The sequence below is a fragment of the Metopolophium dirhodum genome, chromosome 2 (assembly GCF_019925205.1).
Source record: "Metopolophium dirhodum isolate CAU chromosome 2, ASM1992520v1, whole genome shotgun sequence".
NCBI lineage: Eukaryota > Metazoa > Arthropoda > Insecta > Hemiptera > Aphididae > Metopolophium > Metopolophium dirhodum.
In genome coordinates, this window is record NC_083561.1 from 17471660 (window position 1) to 17495253 (window position 23594).

The following is a 23594-nucleotide window of genomic DNA, read 5'->3' on the forward strand; positions in this document are numbered from 1 at the left end:
CAAAAGTCGTAATATTTCCAACATTCATAACTCACAGTATATAATAGATATACATACTTACCTATGTATTGATTAATGTTAGAACTTTACGACCACACGTGAACAAAAGTCATTTAACCCATACGTGTCCGTGTGATATACCTTATAAACGTGGATCGTACACGTGGTTGTGTGTTGACTGTTGGCCCAGGGCCGGATTGGAGAAATTCGGCACACCGATTTTTCAGTACATTACAAACGGGCGGCCCTTGGGTACGTTATTATTCCGTGCATAGTTTTTTTTCTTTATAGTCTCCATTTCTTCTATAACTCTTAACATATTTTTAGTCAGCGGCCCCTCCTCATGGCTTGAACGGCCCAAAATTGTCGCGGCTCGCCGAGTGTATTACTATCGGTAACTCGCCGGGCCAACCCGGTCCTGTGTGGTACTAATTTATACTCATCATCAGTGTTTGGTAATTACTTCGAGTAGTTAAATTGCCTAATACATGGATCGCATATTATATTATAATTATTAATAATTTATAGGACATAGGTAATACTAGTTTAAAGATTGCGGGACGTGTGTTATTCGTTTCGTACAACAGTTCGAAAACAATCAATAAACGTAATAATTAATAATACCGTAGGTACACATTATAATATTATGTATGGCATATTATGCTTAAAATATATTTCATACACAAACAAGAACATGGTTTACCATTCGTCGTCACAATAACAGAAATCCAATGATAAATATTGTGATAAGTCTATCAGATTATAATAAAAGGATTGAACGTCTTATAATCACCCACTCACTCGTCATGGATCACATAAACATATCATGTTATCATGTTGTTTTTGATCCGAGGAGTGAACAATGGTCGGACAGAATAGTTCGCGTTTGAAGACGTTGCATTTGGTTTAAAAACGGCTACGACAGCAATCGACAGATTCGTAATATTCCGCGAGAACATTATATTTAATATATTATTATACGTATATTTATTATTGTTTTTTTTTATCGTTTTAAACGTGTTGTATATTTTACTCTAATATGGTATTACATACTCAAAATACTACTCCGTAGAACCCATTTGGACGTTTTCCGGTTCGTAGACGTTTTTCGTTTTAGTCTCGGCGGCGATTTTCAGAAAATTCCGTTTCAAGTCATCAATTCTTGCGTATAACCAAAGTTTTTATTTTCCACAATGAAATTGAATTCACGTAAGTTAACGTTTAGATTTCTATCGCATGATAAAATGTTGTGTTTTATTTTATAACATCAAAAAAATATAAATTAATGCATTTGCAGTAATTTTATCAATATTGTACACAATTTAATAATGTACATAAACATTAGACACCTAGGTACAGTATTTTTTCTTTTCTTAAAACCCTTCAAAAACTCTGTTATTTAAAAAAAAATTGAGGGACTGGATCCGGAACCAATTAAGAACCAGTTCCTGGAGAAAATCTAAGAACCGGGACAGTTCCAACTACTTGGTAGGAACTCATATTTTACGATGCTTAGATCCGGAACCCGTTTTAATAAATGATACGTTTTCCGGTTCTTTTAGATGTTAATCGTTTCTAAGAAATAATTGAATATTTTATTTAAATTGGGTTTTGATGTAAACAATAGTTATTTTTCATTGAAATAATTTTTTTTATACAACTGGTATTATTAACTCAAATTAGTCGTATTATATGACCGACAATGGTTGACTTATAAACATTCGGTTGCATTTTGTATTTGCAATATAACAGAAAATGATCGAACAACAACAATGATGTGTTTTTCTACCAATGTTTACAAAATTCTTACGAACAACAATATTTAGTTATTTATAACTCTTCCCTAATAAGCAATAGGTAAATAGGTAATGTTTGAAAAAATGCGTTTTTAAAAACGATAAGAACAGGAATTAACAGGAACCTTTATTATGTAATTTTATGAACCAGCACCGGAACCGATTATTCTTCAATTCTTCATTATTAAGAACTGAACCAGAACCGAAAAAATCCCAAATTAAAATATTCATCTCTGTGAATTTTAGGTTCTGAGCGGAGCGATGAATGTATTAATTTTACAATGATGTGTGTTTTAATTATTTATTTTTTTTGGTCTGTGTACAGTGTACACGATAAGTAGTCAAAACAATGTTTCGATTTTCAACTTCAGTATCTTGTTTGATGGGAAAGCTAATATAGTTGGTGCGTAGGGTGGGTAAAATTTTAAAATTCCTAGCAGTTTTCAAACGTGCCGGTAAAAACAAAAAAAATTAAGGAAAACGGGAATTTTTACGTAAAAATTGGTTTTCGACAATATCAATTTTGGTTTTTGGTGTAACTCTAAAAAAATGACCGTAGATACATGCAATTTTCACTGAATGTTTAATATTAGTATTTTCTGTACAACATAAAATGTTCAAAATATTTTGAGCTGTTTAGTCCCGTTTTGCCCAGTACCCGTTTCGACCAAAGTAATTTTAGTCGTTTTCAAATTAAGTTTGCAATGATTTTTAATACATATTACTATATATTGTATTATATATCATATTATAATTAACTATTTTTAAAAAAAGCATTACACATATTTTATTATTTTTTACTAACATTTTTTGTAAATTAGTGATCGCAAACGTTTTATAAACATAGCCATAGTTAAATATTTAGCAAATAAGCAAATATTTTAAACTAAAACTGTCCACCAATCGAAACTTGATTACTATAGCGACTGCTAACTTATACGTCATATAGGTAACTGTTATATTAATGTGGAAACTCCTCCAGTCGACTAACATTTCACTAATTTGGTAGTGAAATAAAAATATGTTTTATGTTATCCGAAGACAGTATGTGATCGCTACAACTGCGAGTCTAATATTATAATAGTCTAGTATAATAAATATTGTGTTTCACCTCATATTTTTTATTTCTCTGGATAACGATAAATGAAACTCAAATATTATTTTAAAATAGTTTTTAGTATGATTGGTCTTTCGTATCATAACTATAATAATGTATAATTTAATTATGAAAAATGTATTTTTTTAAAACTATTACGATGACTTTTTACAAACATTTTAGTAAAACTTAATGATATATTAGGTATATTATTATATTATTTAAAAATTATTGACAACTTAATTTGAAAACGACAATAATGGGTTTGGTATACCTATCTAGATAAAACGGGTGCCACATAGTTACTATTATAGTTGTTCAAATTTTTACAACATAGGATATTCACTCAATTTGTCATGTAATGAATTTCTTATTTTGTTGAAAATCAAAAACCAATAACCGTAGACACTTGAAATTTACCCCATATGTTTATTTTATCAATCCCCATACCTGATAAATGTATCAAATTTAATAACGATTTTGTAGTTAAAAATATATAAAATGCTCAAATTTTATAGTTAAGGATTGTAAATTTAAAACAAAGTTCCACGTAAGTAGGTTATTTTGTAACCAAAATATTTAAAAATATAAGCATACAGAATTTTTAAAGTTATTTTATGTTAAAAATGAAGAAGAACGATTCTAGTTTTGTGTTATATTTTAAAATATTATTCGTGTGTACTTGAAACTTCTAAAGTATATTAATAATAATAGAAAAATTATAAGATTAACACATATAACGTTTGGATAAAAATAAATATCCAGATATAAGATTACAATTCTGTTATCGATTATTGGTGCACTGCTGACGCAATATTTTAATATATTAATAAAAAGTAAAAACAAAATAGTAAAAACAATAATATTTACCTATTATAATATTATAATATAGTATACCTATGCAATATTTTAAGCATATTATGCTTAAAATATTTATACTCCAATTATAACATGATGACACAAAACAGAAATCCAATGATAATTAATATTTTTATAAGTCTATTAGATCGCAATAAAATGATCAAAAGTCTTAATCACCCACTTATTTGGAACTAATCACATAATAATAATAATATTATCATGTTGTTTCTTGATCCGAGGAGTTTATAGTGCTCAGACTAAATAGATTGCGTTTTGTTCAACAGCTACCACAGCAGTTAATAACGGATTCGTATTAATAATATTATATGCATATTCATTTTTATTTTTTTTTATCGTCTTAATTGTGTTCTATACTTGTATTTACATTTTACTTGGATGGTATTACGTACCTACACGATATACTAATCTGTAGAACCCAAGTGGCCGTTTTCCGGGTCATAAACGTTTTTCGTACTGTAAACAATTTTATAATGCACATAATCACCTAGATTGTTTTTCTCTCTCGTTAAACCAAAATTTCAATTAATGCATTTACAGTAATGTCATCATTACGGTACGCAATTTAATAATGTACTTGAACATTAGACACATAATAGGTTGTATTTTTTGTTTGGTTATTACACTTCAAAAACAGAGTCATTTTAAAAATTGACTTACAAACCGTATTAAAATATTTATCCCTGTGCATTTGTTATATTAATAATAATGGACAAATTATAAAATTAACACATAAGATAGGTAAGATTAAAATGCTGTTATTTATTATTGGCGCACTTACGCTATATTTAAATTTATTAAAAATAAAAGTAAAAATAAAATATTAAAAACAACAATCTACCAAAAATCATTTTTGAACATCAAAGCCGTGTTCCGTCATCGAGTAACATCTGATCTGAATACTTCCGTTTATTATAGCACACACAGTCGGTACCTTAGTACCTATAATAATAAAATACACATCTCCTATTCACTCGTTGACCTTATTGTTGGACGTCATATAACTCATGGGACACAAACTATTATTTATTTTTATCTATGAACATTTGTAATATTCCGTTTAAAACTCACGATTAAATTTGTAAAAAAAAAAAAAATATTTTGACATCGAGATTGTCATACTGACAACTGACAGATAAAATCATTTATTCGTTGCAGGACACGTGTCTCAGAGGTGGGTGATGGCTGTGATGGGGATGATGGGCGTCACGATGGCGTACGTGATGCGGGCCTGCTTGGGAATTACGCTCACACAAATGGTCAAGCCCGTGGTGGTGGCGGACGGGGGTGCGAAATCCGTTCGGCACGACTACTGTCCAATGCAAAAGTCGTCATCGCGTGGTCACCCCAAGTCCAACAGGACATTAATAGTGGATGATGAGTTCCAGCATCGGTTCGATTGGGACGAGAAGACGCAGGGTGAGATCCTGTCGTCGTTCTACTATGGTTACATACTCACGCACTTACCCGGCGGCGTATTATCCCAGAGGTTCGGTGGCAAGCACACGATGGGAATAGGAATACTGTCCACCGCAATCTTCACGTTAATGACTCCATACGTAGCGAACATGGGTCCGAGGCCACTGACAATTCTTCGGTTCGTCGAAGGACTCGGAGAAGTAAAGATGGCGATTGACACTACATACGATTTTAATACAACTTGCGTCTAACTTACAATTTTTTATTATCCAGGGAACTACTTACCCGGCTCTCTACACGCTCCTGGCACAGTGGGCCCCGCCTGAAGAAAAGGGAAAACTCTCCACAGTAGTGTTTGCAGGTAACATAATATTACATACATATGACATAATATTATACACATATATATTATATATGTATTATATTATACATTTATACAATAAATTGAACAAAGTTTGAGTCATATAGAGTTGGCACATTTAACGGGAACGAAGTGCACGGAACAGCTAGTTATATTATATAAAAAAAGATGGATCTACTTTGGCGTATAGAAAGTGTCTTAAATGGTTACTGTAATGGATGTGTTTGGTTATAGAATTTAATGATATAAAATCATTGTATATTAAATACAACTTTGAGCGAAGATGTTTTGTTAAACCAGCGTCTCCCAACCGGCGTGTCGCGGCACATTGTTGTACCGCGTGAGTAATGTTTGAAAACTTCATGAAATTTAAAAAAATTAAAAATTTCAGTATTTTAATAAATTTTGTTTTATTTTTAAATAAGTTTTATATTTACATATAATTGTCATAAATCACTTTCATAATTGTATGGTACCTAAATGTATACCTAACTTTTGGTATTATACATTTAAAATGGTATTCAACATTTTAAAATATTTTAATGTTTAAATGATACAAGTAGGTATACAATAGTATACATGTATGTTGTATACTTACTGAATTCTGACATTAGAATTTAGAACACTGAATATTGTGTTAAAAAAATAAAAAAATTGTGTTTTTATTTGTGTTAAAAAAATTAAAATTTTTCACGTTTTTGTGAAATATTTCATACTTCAAACACTAGTCGTGAGGCATCCATAGATGTGCCGTGAAATGTCATTATTATCAATAAACGCTTAGGTAAAATTTCAAAAATAAGTTAAAATATATTGAAGTGAAACCAGTCCCAAATGTCTCACTAAGACTAGATTTTTATAATGTAATCATAACATAATCGTAATGTAATATCTCTGTTTTTCCATATCAATAAATTGAATATTTGTAATAAATTATAATATAATTTTACATGAGTTTTCCTAGCCTAAATAAACACCTCATTTTAAATTATTTGTTAGTAATTTATTGATATGCTACTTTTTTATGATGAAGCCTAATATCCTAATATTAAAAATATATATATATCAAACATACACAGTATAAGTCAGTGTCAAGTGTGCCACGGCTAAAAATGATTATGACTAGTCTGTCGTGAGGGAAAAAGGTTGGGAAACGCTGTGTTGAACTATATTACTATAAGTACAGTAAGACTTCTAAATAGCGGACGGTTATCATCTTTGGGACACTTTGCTTTATCGGGAAAACCCGGAAAACAAGCCGGTTTCGTTCGATTATAAATATTTTTGGAACAAACCATGGTTGAAATATACAGGTTATTGCATATCGACTCGGACTATTATTATCATAAAAAACAAAATGGCTGCGTAAAGGGATATCACAAATACATATTTTTCTTATTACCAAAAATACGTAGACAATAGCTTACAAATTCAAAATCCCGCGCATATGCACTACTTGATTATTATTGGCTCCTTTTACGCTGCCATTTTTGTTTTTATCATCAAATATTTGATTGAGAAGCAATAACCTTGTATATTTCAACCATGGAACAAACCCCTCACACATTTCGACAATACAATTTCTTATATACAAAACGTGTAGGTTTTTGTTTCTCGGTATAGCTTTTAGTTATTTAAAGGTATTATTTAAAAGTATTTAAGCTCACCGGACTACCTAAACTTTCCCACGTCCGTTATTAAGAAGTATCCACTATTTAGAGGAGTGAATTTCAATAATAAAATTCCAATGGTGCTGTGCCAGAATGGACATTTTGTCCATTATTGAGAGGTGTTTGCTAATAAGAAGTGTCCGTTAAGGGAGGTTTCGCAATATATTATTGATATAAAAGTAATTAATTTTACTAGTAAGTAATAGTAATTGAGTTAAATTAATTTTTGCTAAAAAAAATTGCATTTAAAAATGCCATCGTGTACATAAAATATAATAATATACTTAAAAAGAGTTTTAAGTATCATCAAACAATATTTTTACATATATATTTTTTGTTGGGTGGCTATTTGTTTTCCAACCGAGTATGGGTAACGCTTTGTTATCGACTAAGATACGCAAATCAACAGTAAAAAACATATCTATAATTGATATATTATTTAAAAATATCGAGTAGAGTGGCTATAGGTTTTAGATTGCTTACAAAACCTAAAATCATTATTCTTTGTTTAATATCTAATTTCGTCAAAATTGGAACTCAAATATCTATATAAAAACTGTACATTTTAAATTTTTAGATATAGTATGAACTGCTTAAGAGAAACCATATTTTATATTTTCAATTCTTAGATATAAAAAATTAACATATTATACATTTTTAATTAACCTTACAAAATAATTTACAAATGTTCGAGATTTTAATGAATCTTATCAAAATTTGAACTTTAAATTATTCTTATAAAAAATAATTGTGCCTACGTATCATAAATATTTTTAAATTGCTACAATAACAAATTATGATGGACCTTGTAATAAATGTTTAAGTTTTTAGTCCCAACAACAAATATTTATTGAAATTTAAAAAAAAAAAAAATTGTAAATGAAAATGTGTAAAAACAGCTAAAAACAAGTCAAAATATTTTGAAAGTTGTATTATGTATAAAAAAATGATAACCTAAACAATTATTGAAAATGTCAAATATGTATGGTTAATTTTTTTTTTCTTTTTCCCGACATTTTTTAAAACTATTGATAATTTTTAGTTTTTACCTCTTTATGCACTAACTAGATTCGCCAGGAAAGATACTGAATTTAAAAATGGAAGCATTATTTCGATTACTTATCGTGTAGAAAGAAGAATATAAAAATAAAAAAACATACTCTGCTCAGAATCTTAAATGTAATCTTACATATAAATAACATGTTTGTCGACTAGTAATCGCTAACTATTTATGATGTATACATAATACAAATTTATAACATATTATGATAATAATAATAATGTTACCTATATGTTTTCAACAGGTGCGCAAATAGGTAATATTTTCTCAAACTGCTTGAGTGGTTTTATCATACAATACATACCCGGTGGTTGGCCGAACGTCTTTTACTTTTTCGGCATAACCTCGTTGATTTGGTTTGTGCTCTGGTGCATGTTCGTTTACAACGACCCAAAATCCCATCCGTTCATATCAGACATGGAGCGCGACTATTTAAAACAGTCAATTGGAAGCCTAGAAAGGAAAAAGGTACGTGAGAATTCATAATGAACGGGCATCTAAACCAAACGATATTTTCCATCCCTACGTGACGAAAATATCATTATTTAATATTTGGATTGGTTATAACAGGATTTGCCCCCTACGCCATGGAAGTCCATATTAACGTCATGGCAAATATGGGCACTGATTTTTATTGAAGTAGGACATGACTGGGGTGCTTTTACGATTATCAGCGATCTCCCAAAATATATGAGTGACGTCTTACATTTTTCCATTAGTGAAGTAAGTCTGGTCATAATTTGATATTCTTATAGTTTAAAGTGTACAAATATATAGTCATTAGTAATATTTAAAACGTTTTCCTTTATAGAACGGTTTATTATCGTCCTTTCCATTCATCGCCCAATGGGTTACATCGATTTTAGCTAGCATTTTGGCTGACTGGCTGATAAGCAAGCGAATAATGAGTGTCACTGCGGTCAGAAAAAATTTTGCCATAATAGGTGATGTTTAATGTGAAGACATCACTCTTAAAAATGCCGGTAACTGACAAATAATATTATGATTTCAGGAAATGTCGGGCCTGGTATTGGTGTAATGTGTGCTTCGTTTGTCGGATGTGACAAAATGATAGCAACTCTATGTTTTACTTTGGGTATGGCACTAATGGGATTCTGTTATCCCAGCATCCGTGTCAATTCACTCGACTTGTCACCCAATTATTCTTCTACTATAATGGCATTAGTCAACGGTATTGGTTGTTTATCAGGAATGGCTACTCCTTACATCGCCGGAATTCTGACACCAAATGTAAGCTGATGGGATATTTTTTGAGATTTTTTACTTACACTTTTGCTAAGTATCATCGTCTCATTCAATATATATTTAAATTTAAAAATTAAAGTATGTTAGGAGGGGTTTCATTGACACGGAAACGACCGAACCAATAGGCACCAAATATATTGTGCTCTCATATTCTTTGAGGACCGGTGAGTGTTCGTAATTTCATTTTTTATTAAGTATCTAATATAAATTTATAAACATATACATATATTATTATATAATCCATACATCGCTGGAATTCTCTCACCAAATGTAAGTTTATACTATACTAGCTGATCCCACTTCGTTGTCCGTTAAATGTATCAACTCTATATGACTCAACCTTTGTTCAATTCGTTATTTAATATTCGGTGTATGGTGTTCAAAATTTTTCTTAACTTTTCCGTTGCCCGGAATAAAAATTCTGATCCACAGCAGTACAATATCAGGTAGGCAATCTACCTGCGGTAGATCGCGGACCCCGTGCTGTTTGTGCATAAGTGTACGATTATAGTGTATAACTCTAAAGTATTAAAGTTATACCAAGTTTGTCGTTAGATTGCCTACCTGATAATATACTGATGCGAAGCAGAATTTTTATTCTTAGCAACAGAAAAGTTAAGATAAGTTTTGAACACCATACACCGATTATTAAATAACGAATTCAACAAATTTTGAGTCATATATAGAGTTGGTACCTACATTTAACGGACAACGAAGTGCACAGGATCAGCTATTTTTGATAAAAATATATTCATCATTAATACCGCTAGAAACATTTCAATACGTTTTCATTAACCATTTTAGATTCTGAGTGGAACGATGAATGTATTGATTTTACAATGATGTGTGTTTTTTTTTATTTTTTTTTTTTATATTTTACTTTTGTGTCTGTCATCACCTTTTAGGACAGTGCTTGGATTTTCTTCAACAGTAACTTTTCTGATAGGAAAGTGAATCTAGTTGGTACTTTGAGGGAGTCAAAAATAAAAATTTCCCGGTAGTTTTCAAAAGCGACGTGGAAAACAAAAGAAAAATTAAGGAAAACGGGAATTTTTACGCAAAATCTGTTTTCGAGAAAATCGATTTTGGTTTTTGGTGTAACTCTAAAACAAATGACCGCAGGGACATGAAATTTTGACTGAATGTTTATATTAGTATTTTCTATACACCATAAAATTTACAAAATATTTTGACTCTTTTTGAGCTGTTTACGGCCATTGTCAGTTTTCAATTTTTTTAGTTTTTTTTTCTATAAATATCAATAAATTGTTATCTGTTGAGTAAAAAAGCTTGAAAATTTAATAGAAGGCTCCTAGGTTATTGTTTCAAAGGCAGATGAAAAAAATTAAAAATCCTTAGTCACAGTTTTTATTTATAAGCATTTAAAGTTCAAATTTTGACAAAATTTCTTATACAATGATATTATATCATTGAATTCAAATTTAACACTATCCATTACAGTGACCCACTTGTAACCTAATGTACAGCAGTGCGACATCCACTTACCTACCTTATTTATATTTACTTGCCGATCACATTAAACGATAAAATTTGATTAAAAAATTATACATATCATTATCCTCCGGAGGCAAAATAAACTACCAATCACGGGCAAAGCTGTGACGGGTCGGCTAGTAATATAATAAATAGGTACCTACTTATAAGCAAGAAAATTAATTATAATATTATCAATTAGGTAAATCAAAATGCCATGAATAATATCATTAATTAATTAAAACAATTTATGAAAATAATGTAGTCACCAAATACCAAAAGTCCAGAAATATATACATTAATACCTCCGATATTATAATATAATAATATATAATATTATTATACTTCATACAGATACCTAGTTAGATAGTACAGATAGTGTTGAGATTAATAGTGTTAAAATTATAATGCACTAAAACAATATTAAATAATTATCATTTTAATAATAAAAATAAATAAAATATGTACTTAACTTTATCAACAATGATAGTATAAAATGTCTTGAAAAATTAAAAATATGTAGTACCTAATGGCTAATATTAATTTATTAATTAATACAGATTAATAGCTATCTACTACCTATCTAATGCTAGAATATCCAAAATTACATTAATATATTATTAACTAGTAATGAAATAACTACAATATTTAGTAAAATATATAAAATGTAGGTAATTAGGACTTGGGTAGATAACATTTATCGAAAGTATGTATAATTATTGTACTCACCTTTCTCGGTTCTTAAGTTTTTTGGGTTATTAAAATAACTTATTAAAGTTCTCTTCATTATTTATTGGTTCTTACACTTGTGCCTTGTGAACAATATGAACTATACTGCGACGTTAGCACGCTGCGTGTTCAATACTCAAACTAGATAGAGAATAATATAATTATATTGGGACATATTATTTTGCTAGGCTTGTTTATTTTATTACATTGGTTCGCTATTATATAGGATTGTCTGTAGTTAGTGTTTATCAAATGTGCGTTCGATACCCGTATTTGGAATTCCTAGTTTTCAATTTATTAATATACGTATTATTGTCTTATCTCTCCAGGCCCCCTAAGCCCCCCCCCCCCACTTGACGACGTGCCTGTTGGTTTGTCATAAAACTAAAAAGATTGATTCGTAATTTATTTCAGATTATTGTTCTGATCGGTATGAAACGAAAGGTTAGGTATGCGTGATAAGTTTGAACAGTTTGATGTTGAAAGAAATGTTCTTTTTGAGACCATGCATAATTCAATCTACCTACTAATAGATACACCTATGTTTTTTTATATCATACGAAATGTCACATTATTAATAAATAGAAAGTATATTTAGTTTTCAAAAATTATGATTTTTAAATACAACAAATTTAATGGTGTAGTAAAATAAATATTATTAGAGTGTTATTGTACCCCTACGAAACCACTAACATTACAAAATATCGCATGAGTAACATACAGTATTAATATTATAGTATTGATTATACAAATATTTGATGTAACTAAGTGCCTAATAATGTATTCAATTATTTTTTTTAGAGAACGGTTTTAGAGTGGCGGCTTGTATTTTGGATTATGATGATAGTAATGACATCATCATCTGTGTTGTATGGGCTATTTGGGTCCGGTGAGTTACAACCATGGGACGACTTAGAACAACATTATCTAAAAGAAAAGGAAAAATCAGAAAAGGGATTACCTATGGATGAAAGTTTAAGTATAATTCATTCAAAATCCATAGAAGATGGAAAGTCGTTAAATAAATTAGAATCCTGACTAATTAGACTAACAAACTTATCCTACAATTATGAAAAAGGTAGTGGTTTGTGTTGTTTTTGTGTTTTATTGATTTTACTGATGGTTTTGTGATTAAAATCAATTTTCTGATCTTTTTGTGTAATGTGTACTGGAGTGTCCCATATACTACTATTAATAATAGAAATAAAAATGATTTCTTTCAAGATATAAAAAGGTGAGCAAGTGGGTGTCGCTCTGCTGTACAGTAGATTACAAGTGGGTCACTGTAATGGATGGTGTTAAATTTGAATTCAATAATATTATATCATTGTATAAGAAAAACGATTCTGAGCAAAGACGGTCAGTAAGCCTATGATATTACTAAGTATTTTTATAAGCATTTATAAAGTTCAATTTTTGACAAAATTTATGAAATGCTCAATTTTCATAACTAAGGATTGAAAATTTAAACCTAGCCTAAATAGATTATATATAAATTACTTTTTTCACAATAATATCATCTATATATACTTAGTAATATAATAATTTACTGACCGTCTTCGCTCAGAATCGTTTTTCTTATACAATGGTATATCATTGAATTCAAATATCCATTACATGACCCACTTGTAACCTACTGTACAGCAGAGTGACACCCACTTACTCACCTTTTTATATCTTGATAGAAATCATTTGTTTTTATTTCTATTATTAATAGACAATAGTAGTACCTATATAGGACACTCCAGTACATATTACACAAAAAGATCAGAAAATTAATTTTAAACACAAAAACATCACAAACCTCTACATTTTCATAATTAAATCACAATAAGATCACAAATCATTAATTTCCATAATAAAAAACAAAAAAATCACAAAATGTCATTGTCTTATAAATTGAAACGGCAGCGGCGGCGCTTTTCAGTAAGTGTAGCCCAAACTAGTCGCTGGAAGTGTGGTGCAAAGGTCATACAGTTGGCTACGACGCGTGCAGTTACCAGTTCGAATCCGGCTCAGTGCAAAAAATTTTATTTATTATTATATTATTTATATTATTTTACAATTTCTACTTTTTGTTCTTAAATAAAAGATTATTATCAGAATATTTGATTTTTAATTAAGATCATAAAATAATTGTTGTGACAATTGTTGGTTTATTGATGTATTTTCGGTAATAATATTCAAATACGGAGAATCACTGGTTTTCCGTTATCGCGCCGCCGTCTCAATTTATTTGGCAACGACTGTACTGTAGTGTATGGGTACCGTTGGTGACACTGTGTACTAGTGCTAGCAGTGCCACCGGTACATAGTACAACAGCCTAGCACACATCATGATTTGATGAATGCTTGTACCCGATCTGCCCAAACACCAATAGCAACCAATAATAAATAAATAATATTTCTATTATTTCTCCTATAACCATAGCAACAATTTATAAACAAATATTTCCATCGTAAATCTCAAAATCCCTGTTTGAGCACTTCTATTAATTGGTCGTAGCGTGATGTTATATAGCCTATAGCCTTCCTCGATGAATGGACTATCCAACAAAAAAATAATTTTTCAATTCGAACCAGTAGTTCCTGAGATTCAAATACACAAACTCTACAGCTTTATATATTTGTATACATTAGAATTATAAAAATAATATTTAAATCGCATTATAAGATTACATGCCTATACATGCTATACGTCTTATATTCACATAATGATATATTCTATGTATAAAATAGTACAAATTGTCCATGCCCTGCATTTTAAACAATGAACCGTACATGCATACTTACTGTTTACCCACCTGGGGGTATCATGCCCGCGATCCAAGAATTATCCCTTTTGTGTTTTGAGATTTGATATTTATGAAAAAAATGTGTGGAAGATATAATAAATAGACTTTTTTTGAATAATAAAGAGTTTTAAGTATTTAAACAGTTATCATTATTATTATCATAATTTTTTCACCATGAAAATTTGTTTACTATTTTTAAGATAAAATGTACAAAATGTTATAAATAATCATAATAGAGAAATATTTAATAAACATTAACACAAAAATTATTATACCGAATAGGGAATTATACAAAATATATTAAATGGTGGAACAGAAAAAACTAACAAAATATGTAATAAACTAAATGTTAAAATAATGTGTTATAGCTATTTACCTTATTAATATTAATTTTGTTTTTAAATACACTATAATTATTACAAAAATTAACATTATAACAGCGCTGTCTGTGTGTCCAGGTCTTTCAAATGCACAGGTGGGCCATGGACTATTTTATGCACGTTATACCGACTATTAATTTGATAAAAACAAGCCAAGACTAAAACAACCACCACCACCAGAGGCACCATAAAATTCCAGATAAGTTTGGAAAAAACATAGGGCCGTTTGGTAACGTTATACGTCAAAAAGTCGCCAATCTTGACAAACATCTCTTTCGAAACGACGACGGACGTGTTTGGCATGCATACAAAACTATGTTCTGTAGCCGAGGTGACTTTGCAATTTATATCCAGTGCATCTTGGAATCGTATCAGGACGTCATCGGAATGTATGTACCGCAAGTGGTTACCGTAGACGACCACTGAACCACCTACTTCTATTTCAAAATTCTCTAGCACTGGATAGTTATCCAATACGTGGTAATAACTGGTCAACGGACCGTTAACAACGAAGTTCATCACTTCTAGTCCGAAGTTCAGCACCCATGTAAAGTTAGGTGTGTTTACGTCCCAACCATTGGAACTGTTCAATTGTGGCACTCGACAATCTATGCTTGTGTCGTCGACAGGTTTATTACAATTACTGGACGCGAACTGCATGGTGCCGTTTGGCAGCTTGACAAACATGCGGGCGGGGGACGCAACGCATGGTTCGATGAACCGTAGGCCGTTTAATGTTACGGTTGTGCCTCCGGACCCTACGCCATATAGTTCTTGCTTCAAGCCAAGCACTGGACGTGGTAAGCCACATTTAGTACCGACGTAAAACTGGAATGTCTGTGATGACTCGATATTAAACACGTGACCATTATTTGACGTGTACGTAACCAAGACCGGGCCGGATGGTGGTTCATATGTGTCGTCGGATGGTGGTGTTGTGAAACAAGTAATCGTCTTCGGTGTAGACACACTGTTCGCACATACCGTTCCCGCCACCGTCACAGTTACATTTCGGTTATTCGCAAATATCCTGTGGTTCTTGACAGTGATCGTTATAGTCGTGCCACCGGCCATCGTACCAGATAGCGGATGGACGGCTGTCACTTTTATTTCGGTACATCTATCATTGACTTCTTGTGAAGTAAAATTCCAAAATTTTTCAACACCGTTGACGTGCGATATATACAATTCATTGTGACCCTCACAGGGGTATTCGTACGAACACAATCTAACGCAGCGTGTGAAGTCATCATCATTCCACATACAAGTCCCACAGTTTTCGTTATTCTTGTCATCGATACATTGATGTTCATACATCGTTTCATTGGGTTTGGCGAGGTTGTCCAACCGCAGAGTGATGCCATTAAACTTAACATAAAATAAGAATGCAGCTAACAACTCCTTAATGTACTCCGCGAAGTAATTTAACTTAATTCTCGTTGAACATACCATCATCCCATCGATTTTTATCTCACTCTTATCTATTTTTAATGCATCGCAAATAAAATTACTTTCGTTAAGGAAATTCATGAAATCTACTGAATCATTCGATACTTTAACAGTGTATTTCAAACTATTGGTTTTATCATGATTTTCATATTGAGTTACTACTGAAAACCGTGGACATTCCTCTTTACTGTTGACTAAAAACCATGAACATTTTAAATCAAGGTTTCTTACACATCTCTGTTGAGTTAGGAACCATGAACACTGAGGTTTCATTGTACATCTGATGCATGTCAATTCATTTTCACAACTGGTATTTCTTGATTCTATTTCCAGTGTACAACAATGTGGTGCAAACAATATAGCCTAAAGAAAGTAAAAACATTTATCATTTTAGATTTTCATTTAATTAACTCAATTATCATTTTATAGGATTTAAATGATAATTTTAAATTGGATAATCATCTTAATTAAATATTGTTACCTATAGTTATTTTATTGACAAATCGATATACTTTAATTTCAGAAAAATATTAATTTTTTTCATAAATTTTAATTTGTACTCACCATTATGTATGTAAATAATATAAGTCCATTAACAGAACTGTGGTTCAAATTGTTTATATTTTTGACAAACATTCTGCAATCGGCCTTGACACTATTCAATTGTTGTATGTACCAATGTCATCAATATTGTTCATTTATAATCAAACAATGTAGTATAAACTCCTTCCAGATTTTTTCCTTTCAATATTAAAAGTCATTCGTTTAATGGTATTATATTATAAATACAATCATGTAATTTATTCTATATATAGACAACATAATTATGACAAAATCGTTCAAAATCAGTTTAGCATAGTTTATGTAAACTTTATGCTAAACTTAAATTTGTTAGGATATTGCTATTATTTAATATTTGATTATTATTTTTGATTGAACATTATGCTATTAATAAAATATATTGATAAGTTGTTATTTATATTCAATATTAAACAAAAATTTAAAATTGATCGACTGACGAATAGGTATAGGTACCCACATTATTTAAAATACCATAATATAATCGGTGTTCGGATTAGATAAGTAAATTTTTATCTAGATAAATATAAAGATGATGGAACTCAAATGTATCTAGATAGATATAAAAGATAATTTAACTCATATTTATCTAGATAAAAAAAAGATACAATTTTTTTAAAATGGGTTTTAAATTTAGGTATATTTTAGTTGGGCAATAGAAACATAATAATAATAATGATATAAATAAAAATAATTACATTATCTCTAATCTCTAGCTAGTCTCTAGCTTCTCTAGCTAGTCTCTAGCTTCTCTAGCTAGTCTCTAGCTAGCTATATAAAGCAGAAACCTGAGGGCGCTCCTCTGGTGATTTTTCGTACTGCTATAGAGGAGAATGGAGGGAAAACGGATCTCTTTTGTGGCGCTCCTTTGGCGATTTTTGAGACGGCCAAAGAAAAAATTCGATGGGCGGTCTCCCAGGCCTCTGCTTTGTAATATTATATATCAGAAAAAAAGGTATATTTACGAAGAACTTTGTATTTATATTTAAAGATAAAAACTTATATATTTTATTGATTAGTTTATTTATTAATCTATTAATATAAATAATTTAGTTTATGTATGAAGATATCAATCTTTAGTCTTTACCCCCTTTGAGGACTTCCTGCGTCCTCGCTCGGACCTTATTCGCGTTCCCCGCTAAATTTACAGGCCGCGCGCGGTCGTAATTTGTTCACGGCGGGCCCGCCGCGGCGGAGATAACGTGCAAACCGAGTGCCGCCGTCGCGCGTGTTTATCGATAATTTTTTAGAAAAGTCGAGTTTCACCACTTTGCGTCGCGTAGGTATTACTATATACAGGCATAAATACATGTGCCGAAAAGTTCGATTTTTTTTTATTGATTTTTTTTGATTCAATAAACTGCGTTATTATAATATTATATTTGACTGCCTTTTGTCCTTTTGCCTACTCGGTCACGCCGTGGCTTCCTTATATCGGTATTTATATATTTGATTTGGCATAAATATACACGATATAGCCACTGTATCGGTCTGTAGGTAGGTACATGTATATATTATAATAAATAAACGTATAAACATTAATTATATAATGAAATATCCTAGCTCGAGTCGAGTCGACTATACTATAGGTATGTTTAATCATGTGCATAAAATCAAACTAATAACTAACCTACATGTATATACTATATGACTTAATGAGGATCTATTTATTTATTAATATACATTATTAGGGAGCGGATGTTTATGCATTTATCATATTTTTTAGTAACATTTAAATCAATGCGGAGTAAGATATAAATTTGTTTCATCACCTTAAGAATTCAAATTTACCAATTTGATTTTGCATATTTTCGCATATTTGTTCGTTTTTTATTTGATTGATCATATTTTTAAATTTATCATGTTTTTAGTGCATATTTGAGGTTTTTCGTGATATACTAATATTATAGTAATATATTAACGGACTCGACATGCGTAATTAATAGTTCAAAACTTCCCGGCGGCGGTGGCGGCGGCGGGAATAGCGATTATTTCAATTTCTTTTACAAAAATTATTCACAAAAATGATTCATATCACCTGTGTTGCACACGGGTTGCATCGTATTTCAGAGGAAGTGCGTAAACATTTTTCAAAAGTCGATAGTTTAATTTCTAATGGTAAAAAAGTGTTTTTAAAGGCTCCATCAAGAATAAATGCTTTTCAAACTATTGCTCCTGAAATTTCTTTACCACCTCAACCAATTATTACACGTTGGGGTACATGGTTGGACGCAGCGGCATATTATTGTGATCACTTTGATACATTTTTTAGAGTTATGCAAACCTTTGATAAAAATGATGCAAGTTCCGTTAATATTACAAAATCGTTGATGGAAGATCCAACTATAAAAAATGATTTAATTTTCATTAAAACACACTTCGGATTTTTAGTGGATAAAATTACTAGCTTGGAAAAACAAGGCGTCCTATTGACAGATTCTATTTTAATAGTCGAAGAAGTTAAAGCTAAAATTTTTCAAGTCCCAGGAAATGTAGGAAAATCTATACAAACCAAACTTGATAGCGTTTATGATAAAAATCATGGACTGAAGAAATTGAATACAATTTCAAACATTTTGGCAGGAAAAAATCATGTTACTATTCAAGACTTGGAAGAAGAACTAACTACGTCAGACCTACTATGTTTCAAATATGCTCCTGTCTCATCTACCGATGTAGAACGCAGTTTTTCAAAATTCAAAATGTTGCTATCGGATAACAGAAGAAAATTTACTTTTGATAATTTAAAGAAAACATTGATCATCCAGTGCAATTCCCAATTACTAGGTATATTTTAAAATTATTTAACGCTTAGTTAGTACTTGGATTCTAATATCTACCCATCTTTATTATTTTCAGATTAACAAAAAATTCACCAACAGTTCTTTTTTAAGTTTTAATTTTAAGAATAATTATTTTATACCTATATATTTTTAATTGTTAATAAACAAAATAAGTTGTAAATAAAAATTTTTTTGATGCATATTTTTAAATTTTAAAGAGCATAATTGCATGCATATTTTTTAATTTTTTGGAGCATAAACATCCGCTCCCTATACATTATATACTAACTGTAGCAGTATTTGTATGCTACATTAAATTATTAATTACCAAAATAAGAAAGTGGCTATTTGATTACCTAAACCAGTTAACTCACCTGACAACTGTAATATTATATTGATATGTGCGTACTGATTAGTTCATTTATCATAGGTAGGTATATACAATATGTTTTTTTGGTTTGTGTAGTATATTGTTTGCATTGTGTGTAGTTATATACTACAGCGAACGTCATTCGAGGTGACTGACCTGCTAGATACCCAAAAAATTCATTAGCTTATGATTTGCATGGACGCCCGAAATTTTTTAAATTTTTTTCACGTAATTTATTACTTATTTTTGTAATCAGTCATAAATAAGAATACTATTTCACATTTTTGTAACAAATTATGTTCTAAGACAAATATCTTATGATAGCTTAGTTTGTTAGCATTATTAAATATTGTAATCTTATGAATGTCAAAATGCATTCTTTACTGCAATAATAATTAATATGAATTTACTGCCTTGGAGGTGGTACAAATTTAAAATAATGAATACAATTTATTTTAATTATTGCGTATAACATAAATCAATATATTTTAGAATCTGAGCGATGAATGTATTGATGTAATACAATAGAGTCTGGATTTTGTTATTTATAGATTTTGTTTTGTATGTTTATAGTAGAAAACAAGTAAGGGAAGCTCACACTGGAAGCGAGCTAAATTCCTGGTTTCTAAACGTATTTTAATACAACGCAAATACTTATGATAACATATAGATACAATTTGTGTACAGTTATTACGGACAGTATAAATAAATAAAAACCATAATATATATGATCTTTAAATCAGTAAATGTAATTGTTAAATGTTTCTATAATATATTATTATATTATTTAATAAATAATAGTTGTATAAGTACTTACAATCTAGATCGTCTTGTAGCTAATCGAAGTAAGTATCACACTGATCAGTGTCCGAAAAGAACTGCCGTAGGTACAATAAAAAATGAGACCAGCTAATCTATACTTATCATGATATGCTGTCGTCAGTATTATTACCTTCCTATATATATGTGCCTATACTGTATAGGTATACATAAACGTACACACTATCATCACACAGGCACGTCGTTTATTAAAAAATGTGTTAGTATGTGAATATAATTTTTAAAGTTATCTTCACTATTAAATACTATTAAACAATAATTTTTAATCAACATTTAGTTGTTTATGTTACACCATAGGTATTTAATATTTATATTTTGTAACTACTAAATATCGTGAACGTCCCCCTATTTAACTTTTTTTGTTAAAACTTTATGTTTCAAATATTGATAAAATTGGAGTTTTAAACAAAAACAGTGATTTTATTCAATTGAATTCAGGGATCTTATATAATATAAATACATAACATATTATTATAATACGAATAGTAAAGATTTGAAACAGTCTACCTATTACGTATACATTATTATTATCCATACACAATACAATTTTACTTTCTGGATTTTTAATCAAGTTAGTATGGTTATTGAAATGAAAAAAGTCTGAATTTTAAAAACTTCAAGAATTTGTGTTAAATAGGAAAATAATAAAAATGTAACTCAGTAATGATGAGTAGGTGAGTAATTTAGCTAGCTTTAATATAAAATATTTATGAGAGAGATTTGATATCACACCCAAGCGGTATAACCACTTGAATCCATGAAAACGTCAGCGTGAACAGTCCCAAAATTTCTATTTTTAACTTTTCTCCTAAACTATGATAGCTAGAAAGTTGGTTGATAACTCATTAAAAAAGGATTATCAAGTAGAAACTAAATATGGAATTAAAGTTAAAAAAAAAATCATTTAATTTTTCACAGATAAAAAAGGGTTTTTTTTTGCTAGATTTTCATTTAGCGAGGTAGATTTCCGAAACTGGAGAACGGATTTTGTTGTTCGGGATCTCGTTAGATTCACATTGGCTAGGAGAAGTGCAGTGAAGATTTTCAGAACTTTATCTCCAGTCGTTAATTCAATACAAAGCTGCGTAAAGCTGAAAAACATCAAAAAATGCCCAATAAAATTTGTTTTAATTTTTTTTAATGTTCTATAGTGAATTAACTAGCTATCCGCTCTCCGGTTTCGGTGATCTATCTCACAAAATGAAAATGATTCTTTGTGGGGCTGTTCACACCGACATTTTTCTGGATTCAATTTATTATATCGCTTGAGTGTGATATCAGTTAATAAATTTCTAAAAATTAAAAATCTAGAAAGTTTACATGCCGATACCTGACTTGGCAAGCGTTTTTTTAAAGTTGATTTTTAATTCAAGCCATACTAATTGTAGATTCTTCACCAAATAATTTTGTTCATTCGTTATTAATAAAATCAAACCAGTTATTAGGTACTCATTATCAGACATTGAACCTTAAAATACTAATACAAATTATGTTGTGATTTTAGAGTTGTACACCATATTTTACTTCTTATTGATAGACACCAATTTAAAAAGTACTCAAACCCCAGCTACAGAAAACGTATCCATACAAAATAGTAATAAATTCTTGGATAATTTATATCACGTAATTATGTGCCTCAACCACGTTACAAATACTATCCTCCTTTTTCATATAACCTCTATAATAATTTAATTACCATGAATTGCGTAATGTGTAAATAGTATGTCTATGAATGTCCTAGCTTTCATAATCATCACAAAAATATCATAAATCAGTACTTTTATTATTATCACAAAAAGATCATAATGCGCTACCTATTCATAATTAATGAAAAAATATCAATAAATTGATTTTAACATACAAATTTCACAATATAAAATTAACATAAATAATTAAAAAATATTTCTCAATTGCCCTTTACAATATTATTTGTCTACAATTTGTCTTAGGTTTTAAAAGTTGTATAATTTTTTAAAAACATAAAATAGAGATTCCAATTCTGTGTCTGAAAAAATGTTGAATTGCTGAGAAAATGCTATAGATTTTATAGCCGTTGAGCTGGTGAACAATCCACTTAACTGTGCATGTTTTTTTATGAATAAAGCGGCCAATTCTGATAACTTATAATATGTTCAAATTGCAACTTGACAAATAGTAGAAGACTACTAATCATCGAATAAAATTAATAAATGATGTAACTAATTACATAAAATAATAAATTAACTAATTAATGTTAGTAATAAATGTGCTAATTTAATCAATTAATTGTTATTTTTTTTATCACCTTATAATTATTTTATTGAACAGTTTAATTTTTGGGATTATGATTCCATTGCAATTATAATACAATACAATTAGGCAAGTTATGGTTTATAGTGTTATATTTAATTGTATCCACCTATCCTAGATCTGTTCTTATAATTATTTGGATGTTTGTATGCATAAATTGAACGTCCTTGACTAAACTACTGAATTCTGGTAAATATGGCGTAAAAATGCTGCGTACCACGTTTTGGGTTGAAAAATGTCAATGGACTTAATATGTTCAAGTAAACTACAATATTTATACACAAACTATAATAGAATTATAATTAATAGTTTTAATATTTATAATTACACTTATTATAA

General features: G+C 29.9%; 3 protein-coding genes across 5 annotated transcripts; 2 read left to right on the forward strand and 1 right to left on the reverse strand.

Annotated features, from left to right (window-relative positions):
- The first annotated feature begins 811 nt into the window (after nt 1-811).
- On the forward strand, nt 812-13918 carry LOC132938416 (putative inorganic phosphate cotransporter). Of its 2 annotated transcripts, XM_061005236.1 has the most exons (9): nt 812-1209; nt 4930-5390; nt 5464-5551; nt 8526-8749; nt 8852-9004; nt 9093-9225; nt 9294-9532; nt 9627-9711; nt 12572-12801. In XM_061005236.1, the coding sequence occupies exons 1-9, from the start codon at nt 1194-1196 to the stop codon at nt 12661-12663; spliced, it is 1491 nt and encodes a 496-aa protein (XP_060861219.1). In that variant the 5' UTR covers nt 812-1193; the 3' UTR covers nt 12664-12801. The 2 variants fall into 2 exon arrangements, with proteins under 2 accessions (XP_060861219.1, XP_060861218.1); XM_061005235.1 differs by lacking the exon at nt 9627-9711 and having other exon boundaries at nt 813-1209; nt 12572-13918.
- Nucleotides 13919-14249: 331 nt separating this feature from the next.
- Nucleotides 14250-17092, reverse strand: LOC132938415 (uncharacterized). The gene is given in 3 exon segments (XM_061005234.1): nt 14250-16757; nt 16959-17071; nt 17074-17092. Coding segments are annotated over 3 exon segments (1893 nt in total). The 3' UTR covers nt 14250-14996.
- On the forward strand, nt 17064-20710 carry LOC132938418 (uncharacterized). Of its 2 annotated transcripts, none has more exons than XM_061005238.1 (2): nt 17064-19048; nt 19112-20710. In XM_061005238.1, the coding sequence occupies exons 1-2, from the start codon at nt 18998-19000 to the stop codon at nt 19769-19771; spliced, it is 711 nt and encodes a 236-aa protein (XP_060861221.1). In that variant the 5' UTR covers nt 17064-18997; the 3' UTR covers nt 19772-20710. The 2 variants fall into 2 exon arrangements, with proteins under 2 accessions (XP_060861221.1, XP_060861220.1); XM_061005237.1 differs by having other exon boundaries at nt 17064-19760; nt 19833-19894.
- Nucleotides 20711-23594: the final 2884 nt, after the last annotated feature.